This window comes from Oryctolagus cuniculus, chromosome 12, assembly GCF_051225735.1.
Source record: "Oryctolagus cuniculus isolate XC-2025 breed Fujian yellow rabbit chromosome 12, ASM5122573v1, whole genome shotgun sequence".
Taxonomy (NCBI): Eukaryota; Metazoa; Chordata; class Mammalia; order Lagomorpha; family Leporidae; genus Oryctolagus; species Oryctolagus cuniculus.
In genome coordinates, this window is record NC_142878.1 from 54,586,021 (window position 1) to 54,609,875 (window position 23,855).

A 23,855-nucleotide genomic window follows, 5' to 3' on the forward strand; every position below is an offset into this window, starting at 1 on the left:
TAAAAATAGGTAACATGTTGAGTGAGTACTGTGTGGCAGGCATTAAACTGGGCACATTTTATAAATTATTTTACTTAATCTTCACAGCAATCATAGGAGGGCGATGCCTCTTTATAGTTGAGGAAACAGATGTTTGTCAGGAAATCACAAGGCTCAGATTCAAAATCAGCTAAATTTTACTTTAAAGGCTAAACAGTTAATTGTCCATCTTTTATGCACTGAGCCTCTTAGCCTGAAGATTGCTCTGAAGCCTAGTTCTAACTTGAATGGGTCTAGAATCTTTATAATGGAAGCCGTTATCTTACATAACTCACCATGTTCAGATTACAAAACATAGGGCGTTGTCATAAAGGGATTAAAACTCTTTGGAATAGAATGTAGTAGGCCTATCTAAGCAAGAGCTTGTACAGGTCGCTTATATTAGCCTGTGTTTGCTTGTGCTAAGTATATTAACCCAGAAAGAAACTTGGTTTTTGAAGGTCAATCTAAAAACAGTTCTGGAAGCATCATTGGTCCTCAGGGAGACAGGAGGGTAAAGGAGGCCACTGCGTCATCTCAGCACCTTTTAAGGTAAAGGAGGAGGGAAGCCTCCTGCAACTCAATAGCCAATCAGCGTCTGAGGCCACTTCTCAAGGGCCCCTTCCTGTCTCTCTACTTTCTTTCCTCCGTTGTGGTGGGCTGGTGAGTGTGCACTTAATTCTGCTCTCTAGTTGTTCCGAGTTTCTCTTCCATGTGAACCATCTCCCCAGGTTTCAGGCCTTTATTGCAAACCGGCGTGGGAATGTGTGTAAGTAGCAAGGCTATATCGGCCGTGTGGAGGTTGGGGGCAGGTTAGTGAAATGCTGAGCCTGGCTTGTTTCCACGTGGGCCTCTGCAGGAGTGGGTTTTCCGCTGAGACCTGGTCACTGTGCTTTAGGTACAGAGTGCATCGGCTTCGTTTTGTTTGGTGGGAAAGAGAATTGTTATTAGCCCAGTGCTGTTTTGATTTGTATCTCCCTGGGTGAGGGTGGACCTTGGAAACTGAATTCAGCCCCCTACATTTTCATTCACCTTCAAACGTCTTAAGGGCCCAGATCCTTACAGGATCTGTGGAAACTGCGGTGGACATCGTCTTTGCCCTGATTTTGCACAGAGCATTCTGGCTTTCTTGATGAGACTAGGCAGCAAAGACTGAAGTCGCAAGATTTTAGTGAGCCTTAAAAGGAACTTCTAATTTTAATGCTGTCACTGTGGTGAGGGTGTCCTAAAAAGCTTAAGACATACTTTGTTCAAATTCCAGCGCCACAGTTTACTGCTCTGGTGACCTTGGGAGAGGCAGTGAGCTTCTCTGAGACTCAGCTTGTGAAGATCAAGGAAAATATAAAATATAACCAGTGTATAATGGATGTTAGGTACCTTCTAAAAGTGAATTACGTTTATTTACAGTAAATATTGTGGATGCCTGTTTTCTCTTAAAAGATTTGCCTAGTGACCTTGAGTATAATTTCATTGAAATTCCTATTTTCTCTTGTTCATTTAAATATAATGTATGTGATGGCTATCCTTACTGGTAGGAAGTGTAAAAAAGACATAATAAAACAGTTAATTGAATGTGGTAGCAGGCATTTGTAGGCCTCCCATAATGCTTTTAACTCTCAAGCATTATGCTTACATTTTACTTTGAATAGGTAATAACACATGGTTCAACATTTAAAGGGGCTCAAAATGTAAACATGGAGAAAAGTCTCTTGTCCTTGTTCCCAAGTTACCTAATTCCTCTTCCTAATAACAATGTTAAATTTCTTGTATATTCTTCAGAGGTATGTAATACAGATGTAAACAAATCTTGTCTTTCTATAATACTCTGCCGTGTATCTGACTTTTCCCAGTTGGCAGTTTCTTATGAGTAAATAGAGTACACATCCTTTTTTTATGATTCCATAGTACTTTAATGTATGTACATGCTAGGATTTATTTAGCTCTAATGGTAGATATTTAAGTAGTTTACAATGTTGATGTTTTCTCGAAAATGGGTAACATGTGCCATTTTAGTTGGGTTTTGATGTATTCTCATTGTAAAGGACTCTAGGTATTTTGCAGTGCTTCCTGTCGTTTGTATTTTTTGTGTGTGCACTTAGTGATGATTAGAGAACATTCAGCACCCTAAATATTTTGATTGGGCAGTAAAGAATTTTCTACCAGAAGCAAAAGTATGCTGGTGACCTTTATGTGAATATATGTCTGCACACTTTGGTTTGAGTAGAGGAAGGTTTATCTCGTTATGAACACAAATTTAATGTTGGGAAAGAATAGCCTAGAGGACCCAGAATAACCGAGTGGTTCTTGTATTCTCAAGGGCAGAAGGGACAGACTTTGAGTGTTTACTTAGAAAATGTGAGCTTTCACTCTTTCTGAAATTATGGTTGTTGGTTGAGTGCACTCATATTGTACCATTAACTTGGGGAAAGCTAAAATTGTTTTAGGATGTAAACATGTAAAGCAGAAAGCCTTTTGAAATACCTCCAGAGCTATTTGTCTTAAACAGCATAGTTCATGGAACATTTAATTTTTCATTTAGGAGGTTTTGCTAATTGGGAAAAAAAAAAGGTTCTTTCCAGTGGAAGCATGCTTTTTGTTGTTAAGAAGTAACTTTTAGGAGCTGGCATTGTGGCTGCCTGCAATGCCAGCACCCCATATAATTTTCCACTTCCAATCCAGCTCCTTGCTATTGGCTGGGGAAAAGCAGTGAAAGATGGCCCAAGTGTTTGGGTCCCTGCCACCCATGTGGGAGATGAAGTTCCTGGCTCCTGGCTTCAGCCTGGCTCTGGCTGTTAGTGCCATCTGAGGAGAGAAGCAGTGGATGGAAGATATCTCTCTGTTGCTGTGCCTTTCAAATAAAGTAGATAAATAAGTAAATGTTAAGAAAAAAAGACCCAGTATCTTGGAGTTGGAAGTGATGTTTGGCTTCAAGGTCACTGGAAAAAATGTAAGATTTTTAGGTATCTGCATTCCTACCCATTAGCTGGTTGAGCTTTTGCAACTAATAAAAACAACATTTGTCTCCATGACAGCTACAGTGCAAAATATTACCTCATTTAATCATAGAAGCTCCAAGAGGTAGGTAGAGAGGAAAACTGAGACCTAGAGAAGCTATGTAACTAAAAACGGAACTGCCGTAACAGCCGGCAATCCTACTTACCTAAAGATTGAATATCAGATTTATTTATTTATTTCAAAGGCAGAGTTACGGAGAGGCAGAGACAGAGAGGTCAGCCATCTGCTGGTTCACTCCCCAATTGGCCGCAACAGCCGGAGCTTCACCCATCTGAAGGCAGGAGGCTGGAGCATCTTCTGGGTCTCCCACATGAGTGCAGGGGCCCAAGGACTTGTGCCATCCTCCACTGCTATCCCAGGCCATAGCAGAGAGCTGGATCAGAAGTGGAGCAGCCGGGACTTGAACCTGTGCCCATACTGGATGCTGGCACTGCAGGCAGCGACTTTACCTGCTGTGCCACAGTGCCAGCCCCAATATTAGCTCTTAGAAGAAAACTCTGTCATTTGTGACACATGGAGGAAGCTAAGCTGGAGGACATTTTGCTAACTGAAATAAGCCAAACATAGGACAGATACTGCATCATGGAAGCGTAGAGAAGAATGGTGGTTGTCAGGGCCTGGGAGTAGGGAGGGGAGGGGAGGTAATGGGAAGATACTGGTCAAAGGCTATCATGTTTCAGTTGGGAGGGAGGAATAAGTTTGAGATTTATTGTATTGCATATTGACTATTTTAATAATAGTGAGTTTTATATGGTTGAAAATTGCTGAGTAGGTCTTAAGTGGTCTCACCACATGAACAAGAATAAACGAAGTAATAGGTATGCATACATCAAAACATATACCATTTATATATATGTATAGATTTTATTAATTATGTCTTCAAGCTAGGAAAAAATAAAATATAAAACTTCCATTTTCCTTGCTACTGAACTAAGCTACCCACCATTTAATCTCTAAACATTGCATTCGTGGCTTTAAAATGGAGATGATATTGTAATTGCAAAATGAAGTAATGTATAATGTATGCAGAGTACCTTCTTTGTAAATCCTAACATAGGCAAAATCTTATCAAATAGGTAAAATGCAAGATAGCAGACTAGGGAGGGTTTTACTGCCTGTTGTATCCTGATTTCAAGTTACTCCTTATCTTGACCCAAATTTCTCAGGTACTGTGTTGTTTTTTTTTTAATGACTTTTTAAGCATTAAATTGTCAAATTTTTATTTGAAAGACAGAAATACAGACAGGTATCTCCATCTGTTGGTTCACTCCCCAAATGCCAGCAATAGCCAGGGCTGGGCTAAACTGAAGCCAGGAGCTTGGAACTCAGTCCTGGTCTCCAACGTGGGTGGTAGGGAACCAATTGCTTGAGCCATTGCCATGGCGGCAGCGCAAGCTGCCCATTAGCAGCTGGTAAGCAGAGCTGGACCCAAGCTCAGGCACTCTCATACGGCATGCCAAACGTCTGTCCCTTACTTTTTTTGCTTCATCAGCCGTGGCCTGTGCTTGGGTAAAGTGATGGAATGAGCTCAGGATGAGCTGCATGGTTAGCCCTGGTTTCTGACCTCAGCACTTTAGTTCATACATGCTCTGAGTGGGTTCCTCCTGTACTTGGAGATGAAAACAATCAGTAGTCCTGATGGAACAAGGACATAAGGCCCAGCCATTCTCCCTCTGCCCAAAAGAGAGAAACTTTGGAATGTATTCCTTGCCCTTGAACTCAATTGGGTCTCACACCCTATTGCCTTCATACCCCACCCTGCATTCTTTTCCAGGTTCCCAAGGCCTCGCCCAGTTCCTGGAATTCCCCTGCCTGCTGCCCCCTACCTCCACCCCAGCCCTAAGCCCTCCTTAAAAAGGCCGGGCCCCCTGGAGTCTTCTGCCTTGTGCTCCATTGTGTACACGCAGGCAGTTGGTCACCCACCTCTGCAGATTTATTTCCTCTGAATAAATTTGGTCTGGCTATAAATTCATACACTGCCTCCTCTCTATTCTGTGACTCTTTTCCTAACATCTTGGTGCCCCATGTGAGGAGGCTCTAATCTGCAACTCTTTTTCCTAACAAGTCCTAGCTTAAACAACTGTTAGTGGGTGGGAATTAAGAAAACTTGGAGTCTGTTCTGAGAAATGTGCCCTGTAGAACTATTTCTAAAGAGAAACTAGGCCAAATGATTAGCCTAGCATTTTCCTCCCATATACAAAGTTCTGTATGGTTTTCCTTTTGTTTTAGGTTCAAGATGAAGTCCACTGAGGAAGGAAAGTGTGGTCTTCCGAGTTCTGTGTGCCGGTGCAGAAGTGGCCTGCGAAGGCCTCCATGACGTCTGCAGACACTATGCATCACCTGTGCTTGGATGTGGACATTGCTAAGAGGAAAGGCTAATGGCTGATGGGCTGTAAGGCAGGTATGTGAATTTTTGAACAAGATATGCTTCCTTAGGGTTTCTGCATTATATCTATGTGTCTTTTTTGTCTAAAAGGTCAGATGTTCTTTGAATGGTCATTGTATCTCATAATGCCAGGCACAGGGTAAATTGGAATGGAAGTGATGAAAATTGAGTTGTTATACAATATTTAAAAAGAGATGTATTTGTTTATTTGAAAGGTGGAGTCTTCCATCTGCTGGTTCACTCCCCAGATGGCTGCAATGGCTAGGCCGATCCAAAGCCAGGAGCTTCTTCTGGGTCTCCCACGTGGGCGCAGGGGCCCAAGAACTTGGGCCATCTTATACTGCTTTCCCAGGCCATAGCAGAGAGCGAGATCAGAAGTGGAGCAGCCAGATCTTGGACTGGCACGTATATGGGATGCTGGGGCTTTAGGCCAGGGCATTAACCCACTGCGCCACAGCACCAGCACCCAGTCATACAATCTTAAAATGGAAGTATCTGATTTAGTATTAAAAATTTGTACTTTGTATCAGACTTTCATGAAATAGCTGTTCGTACGTACAGAGTATACCTTTTGGCCACGAACATCAGTGCTTTGAAGTACTTAGTGCTCACAGTTAACAAAATGAATGGGTCATTGATAGATTATGGGGTATTCACAAATACTTAGTGAATATGAAACAGCCTTGAGTGTACACTGATACTTGCTGAAGTGTGACTATAATCCTGCTGAGAGCTTCACACACTGGGAAAGGCCTCACATATTTAAGATTAGAACTTCAGTGCTAGGCTTTGTGCTATGTGCTGAGCACACAAAGACCAGGCCCTTTGCATTCTGGGTTTTGTTAGTGAGGTGAGATAAATTGAGAAGATATCCCTTGAGCTAGACATTGTGAAAACTGCAGGAACCTGACACCATGTCTTGTCCCTGTCTGTGTTCCTTGAGTTAATTTTGCATGCCCCAGATCTGAAAACATTTTGTAAGTTAAAGTGTTATTCCAGAATAGGACAAGGAAGGAGTACAATAATAACACTTTGAGTTACTTAAATCACTTCAGTTTTGCCCCTTTTGCCTGTGGTGTGACTCTGTTCAGTGAAATTCAAGATGTTGATGTACATAAGGTCTGGTGCTTGAAAGAACTTGTGAAACTTTTCTTTTTTGTAATTTTAAAATTTCCTATTAGATTTATTTTTTATTTATTTGAAAGACAGTTACAGAGAGGGGAGAGAGAGAGAGAGGTCTTCCATCTGCTGGTTCACTCCCCAATTGGCCGCAATGACCAGAGCTGCGCCCATCCAAAGCCAGGAGCCAGGAGCCTCCTCCAGGTCTCCCACGCAGGTGCAGGGACCCAAGGACTTGGGCCATCTTCTACTGCTTTCCCAGGCCACAGCAGAGAGCTGGCTGCGCATCTGGGATGCTGTTGCCTTGGGCCAGGGCGTTAACCTGCAGCACCACAGCCCCAGCCCTGAAACTTCAGATAGATAACAGGAGTGTGAGAAAGGTGATGTGTACAGTTCTGCTTTCTTTGTCCCTCTCATGGTGACAGCAAGGGTGAATTTTGACATGGTCCCAGTTACCTACAAAAATGTATATTTAGGAATTTTTTTTTGTCCCTGCCTTGTAGATGAGTTGACCCGACAGAATTTTCATAGAATTCAATTCCATTATTTAAAATAGTTTTTCTATCAAGCAGCCCTAGTATGACAATTAACAAGTCCTTGATTTGATTCAAATACTCTACAAAGATGAATAAACCTTCAAGGAGGTCACATTTAGCACTCATTATCAACTGGCCCAGCCGGTGCCTCAGCTCTATAGGCTAATCCTCCGCCTGCGGCGCTGGCACAGCAGGTTCTAGTCCCGGTCGGGGCGCCGGATTCTGTCCCAGTTGCCCCTCTTCCAAGGCCAGCTCTCTGCTGTGGCCTAGGAGTGCAGTGGAGGATGGCCCAAGTGCTTGGGCCCTGCACCCCATGGGAGACCAGGATGAGCACCTGGCTCCTGCCGGATCGCGCGGTGCGCCTGCCGGGGTGGTCATTGGAGGGCGAACCAACTGAAAAAGAAGACCTTTCTCTCTGTCTCTCTCTCTTACTGTCCACTCTGCCTGTCAAAAACAAACAAAACAAAACAAACCTGGCCTGGTGAGCTTAAAACTACCTGAGGAAAACTTTGAGGCTGGTGCTATGGCGTGGCGGGTAAAGGCACGGCAAAGGTTTACTTATTTATTTGAGAGGCAGAGTTACAGAGAGAAGGAGAGACAGAAAGATCTTTATCTTTCATTTACTGGTTAACTCCCCAGATGGCCACAACAGCCAGGACTGGGCCAAGTCAAAGCCAGGAGCTCGCGTGGAAGTCCATCTGGGTCCCCCACATAGATGGAGGGCTCAAGGACTGATTCAAGTTCAGTTGCTTCACTTCCGATCCAACTCTGTGCTAATGCACCTGGGAAAGCAGTGGAAGATGGCCCAAGTGCTTGGGCCCCTGCACAAATGTGAGAGACCAGAAAGAAGCTTCTGGCTCCTGGGGAATGAACCAGTGGATGGAAGACCTCTTCTCTGTCTCTCCTTGCTGCAGGCAGTGGCTTAACCTACTATGCCATAGGGCTGTCCCTGAGAATTCTGCTCTTAATTAGGTGGCCAGCCATTTATGGTGAGGGATTACTTATTGGGATGCAACTTTAAGGTGCCAAGAATAGAGAATAGTTTGATGATTTCCTGTGGCAGTGACTGCATGTTCAGTCTACTTAATCTGAAATTTCAGGTTATCCTCAGGTTCTGAAGAGGAAGTTAAAAGCTCTTACATTGCCATCTTGTGGTAGATTTGGGTTCCAAGTGATGCTTTTTGTTTTTTTTAAGATTTATTTTATTTATTGAAAAGACAGTTATATAGAGAGGTGGAGACAGAGAGAGAGGTCTTCCATCCTCTGGTTCACTCCCCAGATGGCCACAACGGCCGGAGCTGTGCCAATCCAGGCTCCAGGAGCTTCTTCTGGGTCTCCCACGTGGGTGCAGGGGCCCAAGGACTTGGGCCATCTTCTACTGCTATCCCAGGCCATAGCAGAGAGCTGGATTGGAAGAGGAGCAGCCGAGACTAGAACCGGTGCCTGTATGGGATGCCGGTGCTGCAGGTCAGGGCTTTAACCCGCTACACCACTGTGCCAAGTGATGCTATCTTCAGTATATTGCGACCAAAGAGACCAAGAGTAAAGGTCAAATCCATCTGGCATTGACTCAAATGAACTGAAAATATGCTTTGGAAAAATTGATTGTTTTATATTAGCTTTTATTATCAGAATCTTATGGATTTTTGACTCTTTCCTTTTGCATATTATGTCTTATTATGAGACTATAGACTTTTACAGCCCTTCAGAAGTTGGTTAGATTAGTGTGCAACTTAGCCAAACTTTAAATTTGTACAAAGTTGACCTTGCATAGAAGTCCTGCCCTAATTTGATAATTTAGCTTGGGCATTTGATTATATTCTCCAGATAATTTATTACTGAATAATTTATTTCTGAATGGAGATTCAAATAAAGAATGAACAATACTCTGATTTTTTTCTTGTGACTTTATATGAAGAATGCTGGTGTGAGTTGGAGTATAATCCTGACCATTGTGTATTTATTTATTCTTTTATTTTCCAGAGATGTTACTAGGTAGCCGATCAATCTTGTAGTTTGCCTTGATCCCTAAATAGAAGCTGGATTTATCTGAAACCAGAGGTAAGTATAAAAGAAAAATCTTTTACTTTGCAAGATTTCAGTGGCTGAAATCTGGTAGCTGTTCTAACCTGCAGAGAGTTTTCCAGGCTTAGGGATGAGGAGCCAGTGATGGTTTGCCCTTCACCAGTCATGTACAGTTTGCCATGATGAAATGCATGTTAAGTCCGTGTTTCAGCTGATGACCCTGATTAAACGCATGCACTGAGCAGACTAAAGCTAGGGGCAAACACTTGGAGTTCTTACTGGGATTTAGCCCCTTAATCTTAGATAATTCTTATATCTTTAAATTATGAATCTTATGCTACTGCCAACATTTTGTTATGCTTCAAACTTTGGTGACATATCTTTGAGATAGAACTAGGGTCAAGAATCTAAAAATTCAGACACTACAGAAAAAACACTGGTAACTGGTCTAATTGTATCAGGTGCTTAGCTTGGCAGTTTTAAAGTAATTACCAACCAGTTTATTGATCTATATAACATTAGGAGAATTCCAGAGTTGGTTAAATCAGTTTTATGAAGACATATAGTGTAACATTATATCCTCACTTAAAAGTTATGATATAGGTTTGTGTTTCTTGAAATGGAAGAGTGGTCATAAAGATTTACTTTATTTTACTTGAAAGTCGCAGTTACACAGAGAGAGGAGAGGCAGAGAGAGAGAGAGAGAGGTCTTCCATCTGCTGGTTCACTCCCCAGATGGCCATAACGGCTGGAGCTGCAGCGATCTGAAGCCAGGAGCCAGGAGCTTCTTCCAGGTCTCCCACGTGGGTGCAGGGGCCCAAGGACTTGGGCCATCTTCTACTGCTTTCCCAGGCCATAGCAGAGAGCTGGATTGGAAGAGGAACAGCTGGGTCTCAAACTGGCACCCGTATGGGATGCCGCCACAGCACTGGCCCCTAAACTTGTTTTTAAGAGAGATCTTCAGTCCTTCACTCCCAACATGCCTACCACAGCCAGTGTAGGTTAGGCTGAAACCAGGATCCTGGAATTTTACTTGGGTCTCAAGTGGGTGGCAGGAACCAGAGTACTTAGGCCATTGTCCACTGTCTTTCCCGGCATGTTAGCTGGAAGGATTGGAAGTAGACTAGCTGGGGACTTGAAATGACAATCTAATATGGGATGCAGGTATCCTTGGTGGTGGCTTAACCTGTTGTGCCACAATGCCTGGCCTTCCTGCCTAAACATTTTTATATGTTCACTTTAAGAAACACACACACATACATACATACATACACATACACGTACATTTGTTCAAATATTAGGGGTTATTTTTAGAATTGGTTTCTATGTGCGATCTTGTTACTTTTGTTAACATGTATTTTCTAATTTTACTACATTCATGTGTTACATAATTAAAAAGTTATTTTAAACACCTTAGACAGCCTTGTCTTCCTCACCTGGGCCTGCCTTTTCAGCAGAGAATGAAGAAGTTGTGAGGGTAAAAATATAGGAAGCAAAAATAATTCAAAGTAATATCAGCACTTGAAATGATTTTTTAGTGTTTGGTTGTCTTTTGTAGAAGTGAAATTTCAAGACATCAAAACCAGATATGCATCTTACTTTACCAGTCTGGACCTCTTCAGTGCCCGGATGTATAATAGGTGATGACTGCACTTTGCTTTCATGGTAAGGCTTATGTTGAGATTGAGAAGCCGTGACATACATATGAATCTTTGAAATTTTAGCTTTGTGACATGATGACTAAGGTGCTAGCAATTTGGTTTTTTAAAAAGTCAATTAATGATGTTGAGAGATAGCAGAGAATAGTAATTACACACAGGGTATGGAATTAAATTTGGTTCAATCAACGTATCTGCTACTTAACAGTTCTATAACCTTGGCAAGTTTCCTAACATCTCAGTGTCTTAGTTTCTTTATGTTTGAGTGATAAACAGTACCTGACTCAAAGTTTGGCTACTTTGAGATTTTTTTTTAACTTTTATTTAATGAATATAAATTTCCAAAGTACAGCTTATGGATTACAATGGCTTCCCCCCCATAACGTCCCTCCCACCCTCAACCCTCCCCTCTCCCACTCCCTCTCCCCTACCATTCACATCAAGATTCATTTTCGATTCTCTTTATATACAGAAGATCAGTTTAGCATACATTAAGTAAAGATTTCAACAGTTCACTCCCACACAGAAACATAAAGTGAAAAATAATAGATGATTTTTTAAATACTTTGAGATTTAATTAGATAAATGTGTGGGGCATAGCAAGATGCAAATCAAATGGTAAATGCTTAATAGATATTAGCTATTTTATTATCTGAGTCCATATGTATACATATCTTAGACTTTGTACTGTCAGTTTCTGATGTCTGCATAATTGTTTGTCAGAAATTCTTCATTCTCATTGCTTCTGTGTCTTTTTCTGATTGACCTATTCCTCAGTACTTTGGCACCCCTGAGTCTAATTTAGTTCTAGAATTAGATATAATATGGTAACAGGGTTATCATGTGTATCCTCATATAATTGTTCCAATTTGTTGATGGATCTTGGTTTTTGCACTAATTTATTTGTAATTATTTTGTTTAGCTGGATCAGTTGATCCTTAATGGTCTCTTCTCGTTCTTACTTAGATATAATGATGCTCTTGATTTCTTAATTTTTTTATGTTTCTTAAAATAATGTGGCTGGAGTAAAAACTTTGATGGCTGTTCCTCTCACTGCTTCAAGCCTTGAGCAGTGGGGTTTTAGTCCATCATATAGCAAAGCTGGCTTGTCTTCACTCAGGGCACCATGGGATGGGTTGGCTGTCCATTAGTGCCGTCTGATTTTTGCGGAGTCAAACAATTACAAAGCAAGTAGTGATTCTAGATTAAGAAATGTACTTATTAAAAAAATAATTTCAAAACATGGGGATATAGTTTATAGAGTACTCTCTGTGATAGTATTTGGGTAGTGCTTATCTAGGGCTATGATAAAGAGCTGTAGGTGATTCTGGAAGTTGCAAAAAACATTATACTCTGAAATAATTCATTTTTAAATTTTAAGTGGTTTACTCAGTTTTCTGGAGTGGCTTACACACATTTCAGGGCAATTTAAAAAATACCTGTTCCTTTGCAGCATGAAGGTAGATGATACTTCAAATTAAAGATTGAAGCTGACTTCTCACAAGAAATGGATTTATAGAATGATCTTGGAAACATATAAGAAGTGACTGAAAAAAGTGTAAAATATTTTCTTCCACCGTTCCTGAATCTTTTGCTGGATTGTAAGCTCCATGAAGGCACATACCTTCCCTTTTTCTGATGTCTAGCCCAGAGTAGATACTCAACATATTTGAGGTAAATTGAATTGAAATCTTATTGATTTAATTATTCATTTTAAAAGATTTATTTATTTGAAAGAGTTACACACAGAGAGAAGGAGAGGCAGAGAGAGAGAGAGAGAGAGAGAGAGAGAGAGAAGTCTTCCATCTGCTGGTTCACTCCCCAGTTGGCTGCAATGGCTAGAGCTGTGCTGATCCGAAGCCAGCAGCCTCTTCTGGGTCTCCCACGCAGGTAAAGGGGCCCCAAGGATTTGGGCCATCTTGAACTGCTTTCCCAGGCCATAGCAGAGAACTGGATTGGAAGTGGAGCAGTGGAGACTCGAACCGGCGCCCATGTGGAATGCTGACACTGCTGGCAGTGACTTTACCCTTTACCCCACAGCGCTGGCCCCCACTGACTACCCATGTGTTTACATAAAATTTCTATTATCTGATTATGATGCCTGACCCTTTAAGAGACAATGAAGAATAATTGCCAAAAACAATCTAAATATGTGAGGAACAGATACATAAAAGATTATTGGTAGAGCTGGCATTGTGCAGCTAGTTAAGCCTCTGTCTGTGACACTGGCATCTCAGCTGCTCTGCTTCTGATCCAGCTTCCTGCTGATGTGCTTGAGAAGGCAGCAGCAGATGACTCCTGCTACTCACTTTAGAGATCAGGATAGAATTGTTGGCTCTTGGCTTTGGCCTGGCCTAGGCCTGGCTGTTGTGGCCATTTGGGGAATGAACCAGTGGATGGAAAGATTTCTTTCTCTGTTTCTATCTTTGAAATAGATAAGTGAATAGATCTTTTAAAAAAGAAAAGTGTACTGATATTTCCACAATGGCTGAGACTGGGCAAGGCCAGAGTGGGCAACTCAGCCCAGGTCTCCCTCATGGCTGGCAAGCACTAAACTGGAGTTGTTTTCTGTTGCCTCCCAGGTCCACATTAGCAGGCTGCTGGATTTGCGATGGAGCCAGGACCTGAACCCAGGCACTCTGAAATGGGATGTGGGTGTCCCAAGCAGTTTTATGCTGACCCAGCCCATCAGCTTAATTTTTAAGCTAGTTTCTAACAGGCCTTTATGGATTAAGAGGAACGCTGCGGAGTTACTATACTATAGGTAACACAGTAAAACAGGTACAAACATTTCAACAGTATCAGCAATTCCAGTATCCAGGGAGCTACTTCAGTGACATCCAATCCTATCGCTTAATTTCAAGCGCCCTTAGGAATGTTTGTAATGCTAGCTCAGGGAAAGTTGGAATTTCTATAAATGTATGTTGAGGATGCGTAAAGGGTGGGACGATGAATAAAAAGGACAGGACAGGGTGTACTTCAGCATGGTGGTGACTGTTGTCCAATTACAGGAGTCACAATTCCCGAGCGTCTTCCCCGATACTGAGAAAGTCTGTGCTGAGCGGGCGGGGCGGGGCACACCTCCCGGACTCCCTAGGACAGGCGCCTTGCTGCACCCAGGGGCGGCCCTGCTTCCTTGTCAGCCACGCGGTTCCGCCCTCGCCAAAAAAGATACTTCCATAGAGGGGTGTAATTCTTGTGCCATTTAAAGGGAGTTAACAGAGCTCCAAGAAACCAGCTCTCTCGCCGGGGCCACTGGCTGGCTTTCCCAAGAGCCTCAGCAGCCGAGTCCCGCCTCTGCTACCCGTCAGGCCACTGGGCGGCCCCGCGCATGCGCTCTGTGAGGAAGTGGCGTGACGTGCCGAACCCTCGCTGGAGTGGCGGAGGCAACGGCATTTTCCCGCGCTTTTTTGCTTCTCAGGTTAAGTATTCAGATTAAGTATTTTATTTGTGTTTTTGTTATCACCCTTTTCTCTGTCCAGAATGGAAGACAGGCCAAAAATTCTAGAGTTAGATTTCTGTGAATCTGTTTCTAAAACTTGCCACCGGGGCAGCTAAATCGTTGTTGTGAAGTTTGGAACTGGTTATACCTTTGCCTGAGAAGCGCTTCAGCTTCCAAACTGTAGCTCTTCTGCTTTCCGAAGCCTGTTACCCACCGCAGTAAAGTAGACCTCTGAATTTCGGCTGCCAGGTGCCGTTTGTCTGTGGAGACTGCGTGCCCTGCCAAGCCCTGGGACCGAGGCAGTGTTCTGGACAGACTCAGTGTGAGCAGTTTGCCTGGCTATGTAGTTGGTGCGGGCCTGTGTTTCAGAATAGTGCTGCCCATTTTTTTGTCATTACAACTCCAGCAAAATTGGATGCTATATGAAAAAGTTACAAACTTTTAGGTTTTAATTTTACAAATGTTTTAAATAGCACCATAGCTTTGAAGAATTATGTTACATTTACTTTAACAAATTGTTTGATAAATCTACATTAAAGTTTTTATGCAGATTTCTAAGTTTCATGGTAACTTGGATGAATTAGGTTGCTTTCCAAAATATGCTAGCAGGTTGCTCCTGTTTCAAGACAATGGGTTAAGAACCTAGAAAACAGCATAAATGAAAAAAATTTAAAAATTTGAAATGCTTTGCATGAAAAAATAGCTGAAATCACTACCTGGACTTTGTTTGCCAAGTGTGAGATGTGGCACTAAAATACTCAAGCAAAGAATGAATGGCTAATAAAATTTGGAATTTTGTTATTAAAGAATGAAAAAAGCACTTAATTTAATTTTTACTTGTTTGTGCTTTGTGAATGTTCCCAGACATTTTTCCCATGTGCGTATTATCTTTGACCTTAATAAGATTTGGAACCACCTGCATCTTTAACTTTTTATTTAAATTTTTTTTTCATGGCCTCTGTTCAAAGAAAGTATGCAATTAATGTTGAGAAATTGAAATCAGTATAATGGGTTGATTATAATAAAAACATAATATGTGTTTTACTGTAAAAATGAAAATGTGCACATTTTATGTTATGCAATTTTCATAGGAATTTGACCTTTTCATCATTTATCCCTTATGATTCTTTTCAGCTTCTGAAGAAATCACTATCCTATTATGTCCTTGTGTGAAGATATGCTGCTTTGTAATTACCGAAAGTGTCGCATCAAACTCTCTGGTTACGCGTGGGTCACTGCCTGCTCTCATATCTTCTGTGACCAGCATGGCAGCGGTGAATTCAGCCGTTCACCAGCGATCTGCCCTGCCTGTAACAGTACCCTTTCTGGAAAGCTAGATATTGTCCGCACAGAGCTCAGTCCATCAGAGGAGTATAAAGCTATGGTGTTGGCAGGACTGCGACCAGAGATTGTGTTGGACATTAGTTCCCGAGCACTGGCCTTCTGGACATATCAGGTTAGTGCTTGACCTAGTTTCTCTCTCTCTCTCTCTTTTTTTTTTTTTTTTAAAGATTTTATTTATTTATTTGAGAGGTAGAGTTACAGTGAGAGGGAGAGACAGAGAGAGAGGTCTTTCTTCTGTTGGTTCACTCCCCAGATGGCCGCAATGGCCAGAGTTTCGCCGATCTGAAGCCAGGAGCCAGGAGCTTCTTCCGGGTCTCCCATGTGGGTTTAGCGGCCCAAGGTCTTGGGCCATCTTCTACTGCTTCCCCAGGTCATAGCAGAGAGCTGGATCAGAAGTGGAGTAGCTGGGACTCGAACTGGCGCCCATAGTGCTTTCACTTGATCTTAGTCAAAGGGCCAAGAAGCGATACACATAGTGCTTTCTAGTCAGTTAAAGTTGACAAAGTCTATTACTTTTTTTTTTTTTTTAATTACCTTTTTACTAATTTAAAAGCAGAGCAACAGAGAGGGAGAAGCAGAAAGAGATCTTCCATCCTCTGATTCACTCTCAATTGCCAAAGTAGCCAAGTCTGGACCCCAGGAACTCCAGCCTGATCTCCCATGTGGTTGACAGGGAACCAAGTACTTGGACCATCTTCCAGTGCCTTCCCAGGCACATTAGCAGGAAGCTGAACTGGAAGAAGAGGAGGCAGGATTTGAACTGGTACTCTGACATGGCATGCCAGTGTTGCTAGCAGTGGCTTAATCTACTATACCACCATACCAACCCTGTTAAGAATATTTATTAGTATTTTTTAGGTAACTTTTTTTTTTGACAGGCAGAGTGGATAGTGAGAGAGAGAGACAGAGAGAAAGGTCTTCCTTTGCCGTTGGTTCACCCTCCAGTGACCACCACGGCTGGCACGCTGCGGCCGGTGCACCGCGCTGATCCGAAGGCAGGAGCCAGGTGCTTCTCCTGGTCTCCCATGGGGTGCAGGGCCCAAGCACTTGGGCCATCCTCCACTGCCTTCCCCAGGCCACAGCAGAGAGCTGGCCTGGAAGAGGGGCAACTGGGACAGAAGCCGGCGCCCCGACTGGGACTAGAACCCGGTGTGCCGGCGCCGCAAGGTGGAGGATTAGCCTATTGAGCCGCGGCGCCGGCCTAACTTCTTTTTTTTAAAAGATTTGTTTATTTGAGAGGTAGAGCTACAGACAGAGAGGGAGAGACAGAAAGGTCTTCGATCTAATTTACTCCCCAAATGGCCACAACTGCTGGACCTGCACTGATCAGGAGCCAGGAGCTTCTTTTGGGTCTCCCACATGGGTTCGGGAATCCAAGCACTTGGGCCATTTTCCACTGCTTTCCCAGGCTGTAGCAGAGAGCTGGATCAGAAGTGGAGCAGCTAGTACACAAACTGGTACCCACTGGGGATGCTGGCACAGCAGGCGGAGGCTTAGCCTACTATGCCACCACACTGGCCCCTTCAGTTAACTATTCTATAATGATAATTTTAAGGGCTGCATTATGCCATAATTTGTTTCTAAGTTATTAAAACAGTGCTGTTATGTGCCTTCTTAAAGATTTATTTTTTTGTTTTGTTTTGAAAGGCAGAGTTTATGTTTATATTCACTCTCCCAAAGGAAGGAACAGCTAGGGTTGTGCCAGGCTGAAGCCAGGAGTCAGGAGTTAGGAGTTGGAACTCTATCTGTGTCTTACATGTGGCTGTAAGGGCTAGATACTTGGGCCATCTCTTGCTGCCTTCCCAGAACTGGTGCTCTGATATAGGTTATAGGCTTTGGTAGTTTAACCCCCTGTGCCACAAGCCAGCCCTGGTAATGTACTCTTGAAGCAACAGCCTATCACCTGTGCTGTGTTCTAGTCCTAGGTCGTGCCCAGACTCAAGGGGAGAGAGTTACACATGGGATAAGTAATAGGAGGCAGGCATAATTTGGGATTGTTTTAGAGTGTTCTTCATGCCCTGGATTATTTGAAAAATGGTATTACGTTTCTTAAAAGCCTTTGGAATTCACGCCACTTGTTAAAAAGTAATACAGATAATTTGTTTTAGTGGTATAATGGTAGCAGTTTGAGAGTATTCCTCCACGTTTCTTTTCTATGCATTCAGTGACATTAATTTACAATCAACTCATTGTATATCCTGGTTATTTCTTAATCTGGTTCTAAGTGTTAAAGTGATAACATCCCTATTTATGCATCTTTTCCTTTTGTGTGACATTTTACAGTATAGAAATTTTTACTCATTATCTTAAAAATCTTTTGTTTTGGGAAAGGTACATCAGGAGCGCCTCTATCAAGAATATAATTTCAGCAAGGCTGAGGGCCATCTGAAACAGATGGAGAAGATTTACACCCAGCAAATACAGAGCAAGGATGTAGAATTGACCTCTATGAAAGGGGAGGTCACCTCCATGAAGAAAGTGCTGGAAGAATACAAGAAAAAGTTCAGTGATATCTCAGAGAAACTTATGGAGCGCAATCGCCAGTATCAGAAGCTCCAGGGCCTCTATGATAGCCTCAGGCTACGAAACATCACCATTGCTAACCAAGAAGGCACCCTTGAGCCATCTTTAATTGCACAGTCTGGTATTTTTGGCTTCCCATTAGGTAAGAAAGGGCATGTGATTTCCAACATCTATTCCTTATTTTTTTAACCAGTTTTTCTTTTGTTTGTTTAAATATTTATTTTATTTACTTGAAAGAGTTACAGAGAGAGGTAGAGAGAGAGAGACAAAGAGACAGAGAGAGGTCTTCTATCCGCTGGTTCATTCCCTACATGGTTGCAATGGCCAGAGCTGAGCCGATTTGGTTCATTCCCCAAATGGCTGCTATAGCCAGATCTGGGCCGATCTGAAGCCAGGAGCCAAGAGCTTCTTCCTGGTCTCTCACATGGGTACAGGGTACCAAGACTTGGACTATCTCTTGCTGCTTTCCCAGGCACATTAGCAGGGAGCTAGTTTGGAAGTGGATCAGCTGGTACTTGAACTAGTGCCTATATAGGATGCTGGCACTGCTCTAGTAGCTGCTGCTTTTTTTTTTTTTTTTTTTTTTGACAGGCAGAGTGGACAGTGTGAGAGAGAGACAGAGAGAAAGGTCTTCCTTTGCCGTTGGTTCACCCTCCAATGGCCGCCGCGGCCGGCGCACCGCGCTGATCCGATGGCAGGAGCCAGGAGCCAGGTGCTTTTCCTGGTCTCCCATGGGGTGCAGGACCCAAGCACCTGGGCCATCCTCCACTGCACTCCCTGGCCACAGCAGAGGGCTGGCCTGGAAGAGGGGCAACCGGGACAGAATCCGGCGCCCCGACCGGGACTAGAACCCGGTGTGCCGGCGCCGCTAGGCGGAGGATTAGCCTAGTGAGCCGCGGCGCCGGCCCTAGTAGCTGCTGCTTTAAATATTTATTTTCACTAACTGAAAGAGACAGAATGAACCAGCTAGCCAACCAGCCAGTCAGCAGAAGAGATTGCTGGTTCACTTCCAAACGGCCTGCAACAGGCTGGTTCGGGACAAAGCCGGAAACCTGGAACTCCACCTGGCTTTCCCATGTGGGTGTCAGGGACCCAAGTAATTGAGCCATTGTCTGCTTCCCAGGGTGTGCATGAGCAAGAAGCTGGATTAGAAGTGGAATAGCCAGGCACTTCAATATGGGATGTATGCACCTCAAGGAATGTCCTAACTGCTGTACCCAATGTTCATGTCACTATCTACCCTTTAAAGCAGTGATATTTCATTGTGCTTTGCGTAGTTCCGAGTAGTCACTGGGAGTTCCAAGGGCCTAGGGTTGTGGTAGGCCATAAATTCTTCATCGGTGTCTCAACCCGTACATTATTGCTTTTATCTATTGTATTTGCTTACATTTCAATTAAATATTTAATTTTTTGCAGAGGTAATCTCTGCAAAGTAGAGATGTGGATAATACTTCATTACTTAGCTATAGTAATAATAATAATAGTTGCCATTTATTGACTCTGTACTAAGTGCTAGGCACTACTATAAGTGTTTTACGTGTATTAATGTAATTTAACAAAACTAAGGTAAGTATTTGACAAATGAAAAATCTGAGGCACAGAAAGTTAAGATTTGGTCAAGATCACAGAGCTTACTTATTTTCAGAGCTTACTTTTAAAATTTTATTTTATTTATTTGAAAGACAGAGTTACAGAGAGAGGTAGAGACAGAGAGAGAGGTCTTCCATCCACTGGTTCACTCCCCAGATGGCTGCAACGGCCGGAGCTGCGCCGATCCGAACCAGAAGCCAGGAACTTCTTCCGGGTCTCACACAGGGGTGCAGGGGCCCGAGGACTTGGGCCATCTTCTACTGCTTTCCCAGGCCATAGCAGAGAGCTAGATCGGAAGTGGAGCATCCGGGACTAGAACCAGCGCCCATATGGGATTCCAGCGCTTCAGGCCAGGGCTTTAACCTGCTGCGCCATAGTGCCGGCCCTAGAGCTTACCTTTTTTAACCATTTACTATTCAAGAAAGCCATATTTTGTTTTCTTTCATATGCCAATACCGATTGCACAGTTTTGATAACTTCAGAAATGTTGGTTGATGTTAGTTGCTTGGTTTGTTCTTTTGTTTATTTGTTTGTCTATCAGATTATTAAAAATATTATGTACCAGGCTGTTAGGCATGATCTCAAGCAATTTAGATTTAAAGATTATCCAGATACAATTGAGATTTATTTATTTATTTGAAAGTCAGAGTTACACAGAAACAAGGAGAGACAGAGAGAGAGGTCTATCCATTCACTGGTTCACTCTCCATTGGCTGCAATGGCTGGAGCTGCTCCAATCTGAAGCCAGGAGCCAGGAGCCAGGAGCTTCTTTGGGTCTCCTACATGCGTGCAGGGGCCCAAGGACTTGGGCCATCTTCCACTGCTATCCCAGGCCATAGCAGAGAGCTGGTTCGGAAGAGGAGCAGCCAGGACTAGAACTGGTGCCCATATGGGATGCCGGCACTGCAGACGGCAGCTTTACCCACTACACCACAGTGCCGGCTCTTTATAGAGGTAAAGGTGTATGGTTCAGTCACATCTCATATCAGAGTGCCTTAGTTCAAGTCCCAGTCTTCTGGTTCTGATCCAGCTTCCTGCTAATGTGTACCCTGGGAGGCGGCAGACAATTGCACAAGTACTTGGGCCCCTCACACCCATGTGGAAGACCATGGCTGAATTCCAAGCTCCTGGCCTTAACTGGACCTGGCTTGGCTACTGGGACATTGGGGAGTAAACCACCAGATGGAAACTGTTTTTGTTTCCATATCTATCTCTGTCTCTCTGCCTTTCAAATAAATGAAAAGAAATAATAACAATAAAAAACAATGTTTGTGGAATTAAAAAGTAAGTTTATTTTAGTGCAAAAAGTTTTAAAATGCATGCATTTAAGAAGTTTTCAAAAGTTTATGCGAAGAGCATGCTAGATTTTGAAATTATTGGGCACCAAATTAAGTTTAACGTTTCAGTCCATTTCCATGAATTAAGGGGATTGAAAGGAAAGCATCAGAGAGGGAGCCACACACACACACACACACACACACAGATATTCTATTTGCTGATTTACTCCCCAAATGGTTGCAATAGCCAGGTCTGGGCCAAGCTAAAGCCAGGAGCCAGGAACTCCATCCTGGTATCTCACATGGCTGATAGTGGCCCAGACACTTGAGCTGTCTGCTGCTGCCTTTCTAGGAGTTTTATCAGGAGGCTGGACCTGAAGCCAAGCAGCCAGGACTGGAGCTCCAATATGGAATACTGGCATTTCAGGTAGCAGCTTAACTGCACAATGCTGGCCCCTCCAGGAATACTGAAATATTCTTGTGTGCCTGCGTATATATAAAACAAATAATTCCTCTGAAGTAAATTATAAACGAATAGAATTATTTAATTTTTTAAAAATTTATTTATTTGAAAGTAGTCAGAATTACAGAGAGAAGGAGAGACAGAGAGAGATCTTCTATCTGTTGGCACATTAGCAGGGAGATGGATCAGCTGGGATTCATTCTGGTTCCCATAAGGGATGCCAGTGTCGCAGGCGGCAGGTTAACCTGCTATACCACAATGCTGGTCCTATATATATTTTTTGAGTCCTACTAAATATGTATTTCATTGTGTGAATGTATTTTGGTGATGAGGTCATGACTATCATTGGAAACCACAAAAGAAGGTACAATAGATGTTGTGGTCAGGTGGAGACGTGGGGGATAATCATAATTTTTTTCTTTATCTGTCTCATAGGAGTTGAGTTCTGCTAAAATATATATTGAATGACTTTTCTTTATCTTCTTGAAGATTTGTGAGGAAGTAGATGCTAAAATTCTTTAGATGCTAAAATTCTTTCCTTTTTTTTTTCTCCTTAGGGAACAGCTCCAAATTTCCTACGAACAATACACCACTTCGAAATCAGGGTGGTGGAGATGGAGATTTTCAGTTTAGACCATTCTTTGTGGGTTCTCCCACAGCACCTGAACCCAGCAGCACCTTTTTTAATTTTGCCTCTCCAAGCCATGAGTTAGAGCAGCAGCAAATCTCTAGCAGGGCCTTCAAAGTAAAAAGAATTTAGATCTCTTCACTTTCAGTGATTTTGTTTAGCAAATTATCTTTATTCTAGACAAGGAGTCACTGATCTTCCTGTGTGTTAAGTCTTTGAAGTTGTCTTTCCATTTTCAGTTTATGAGAAACTCAGTAACTGTGGGAAGTGGCTTTAGAGTGACTTTGTTTCTACTATTTGAAGTTTGAGGATTTTATTAATCTCAGTTTCTATGTGAACTGTTGAATTTTCATTGTTAGTGAAAAGACATGACATTATTGTGTGTTTTGTAGACCACTGTTATAGTACTGTGTGTTTATGAATGTAAGCACTTTTGTTATGTCTGTGTGTCACTCTGGATTCTGGCATTTTTGCATTTACAACTATGAATATATAATAGTGTTCATTTACATTAATATTTTCCTGTGTTTACCAATGTATTTATGTGAAAATTTTGGTCTGGGAAAATAGTGGGTTATCTGCAACTTGTTATTTATATATTTGCCCTCATATTAACTTGTTTGTATTCATGAATGAGTGCAATTTGATGCATTTATGTTCAGCCCCTATTTGCATTTAAAAATAACTCCGATTGATAATGTTAATCTATAAAGTTGATTTTTTGACATTTATTTTAAATAAAGCTATTTCTTTACTTTTATGTCAACTCTTGTCTTGGATTTACTCATTTAGACATGCACTTCTGCTACAGAAAATTTACCAATGTTTTTGATTTCAAGACTGTATTAATTTAAATAATTTAAAAGATATCCCTTGTTTTCATTTATTAAATAGCATTTCTGACTACTAGTATAGAAATTATATTTAATTGCTATCTTTAATTATTTAAGACATTGAGCTAAGAAAGAAACATGAAGGACACTCTTGGTAACTATATGTTGTTAAAGGTAATACTTGAAAGCATACTGGTTGAAGGGGCATAGTGTGGGTTCTAATGATGGTTTTTTTTTTGTATATATGATTGTGTGAGTTTGAGTTTCAACTTTGGGCCTTAGTTTCTGTATTTATGAAGTGAGTACACGAATAAAGTCATCCTTAATTTAATCTTAAATTTCAAGATTTATTTATTTGAAAGAGTTACACAGAGAGAGGAGAGGCAGAGAGAGAGGTCTTCTATTTGCTGGTTCACACCCCAGATGGCCACAACGGAACTGCGCCAATCCAAGGCCAGGAGCCAGGAGCTTTTTCTGGGTCTCCCACGTGGGTGCAGGGACCTAAGGACTTGGGCCAACTTATACTGCTTTCCCAGGCCATAACAGAGAGATAGATCAGAAGTGGAGCAGCCAAGACTCAAACGGGCCCCTATATGGGGTGCTGGCATTGTAGGTGGCAGCTTTATCTGCTATGCCATAGTGCTGGTCCCTCCTTTGCTTTTTAATAATAAAAGTCACACTGATGATCTAAGGATATTTTATATTTAATCATAGAAAGGCAAGTAAATAATTGTGCTTGACAGATTAGATGTATAGAGTATAAAATCTCAAAGTTAAAATGTCGTAGTTAATTAGGCAGATTTTCTAGATTTCAGTACCAAGTATTTCTCTTCCCTTTTCAGAATGATTTCAAGAAATGATTTTATGATTTTTATTCGTGATTTCTGCCTTGAACATTTTACTTTTTTGTTAGGTTTACAGAATCAGTTTGAAGTACAAGTGAGGTATAATTAAAACTAAAAATGTAGGGCTGGCTGTTGTGACGCTGAGGGTTAAGT

The 23,855-nt window shown here is 42.2% G+C and overlaps 1 protein-coding gene and 2 non-coding genes across 17 annotated transcripts; all 3 read left to right on the top strand.

Annotated features, from left to right (window-relative positions):
* The first annotated feature begins 511 nt into the window (after positions 1 to 511).
* On the top strand, positions 512 to 22,790 carry CCNB1IP1 (cyclin B1 interacting protein 1). Of its 15 annotated transcripts, none has more exons than XM_070053954.2 (9): positions 582 to 681; positions 5,263 to 5,434; positions 9,058 to 9,135; positions 10,658 to 10,764; positions 12,211 to 12,431; positions 13,340 to 14,178; positions 15,334 to 15,655; positions 17,875 to 18,208; positions 21,954 to 22,790. In XM_070053954.2, exons 7-9 carry the CDS (start codon positions 15,359 to 15,361, stop codon positions 22,154 to 22,156), a joined length of 834 nt encoding a protein of 277 aa, XP_069910055.2. In that variant the 5' UTR covers positions 582 to 681; positions 5,263 to 5,434; positions 9,058 to 9,135; positions 10,658 to 10,764; positions 12,211 to 12,431; positions 13,340 to 14,178; positions 15,334 to 15,358; the 3' UTR covers positions 22,157 to 22,790. The 15 variants fall into 15 exon arrangements, with proteins under 15 accessions (XP_069910053.2, XP_069910055.2, XP_089166136.1 ...); XM_089310010.1 differs by having other exon boundaries at positions 13,340 to 13,538; XM_089310008.1 differs by having other exon boundaries at positions 13,769 to 14,178.
* Positions 9,271 to 9,347, top strand: LOC127484061 (small nucleolar RNA SNORD126). Its single transcript, XR_007910840.1, has one exon. It is a non-coding gene; the product is annotated as a small nucleolar RNA SNORD126 (small nucleolar RNA).
* Positions 11,793 to 11,939, top strand: LOC127484056 (small nucleolar RNA SNORA79). Its single transcript, XR_007910837.3, has one exon. It is a non-coding gene; the product is annotated as a small nucleolar RNA SNORA79 (small nucleolar RNA).
* Positions 22,791 to 23,855: the final 1,065 nt, after the last annotated feature.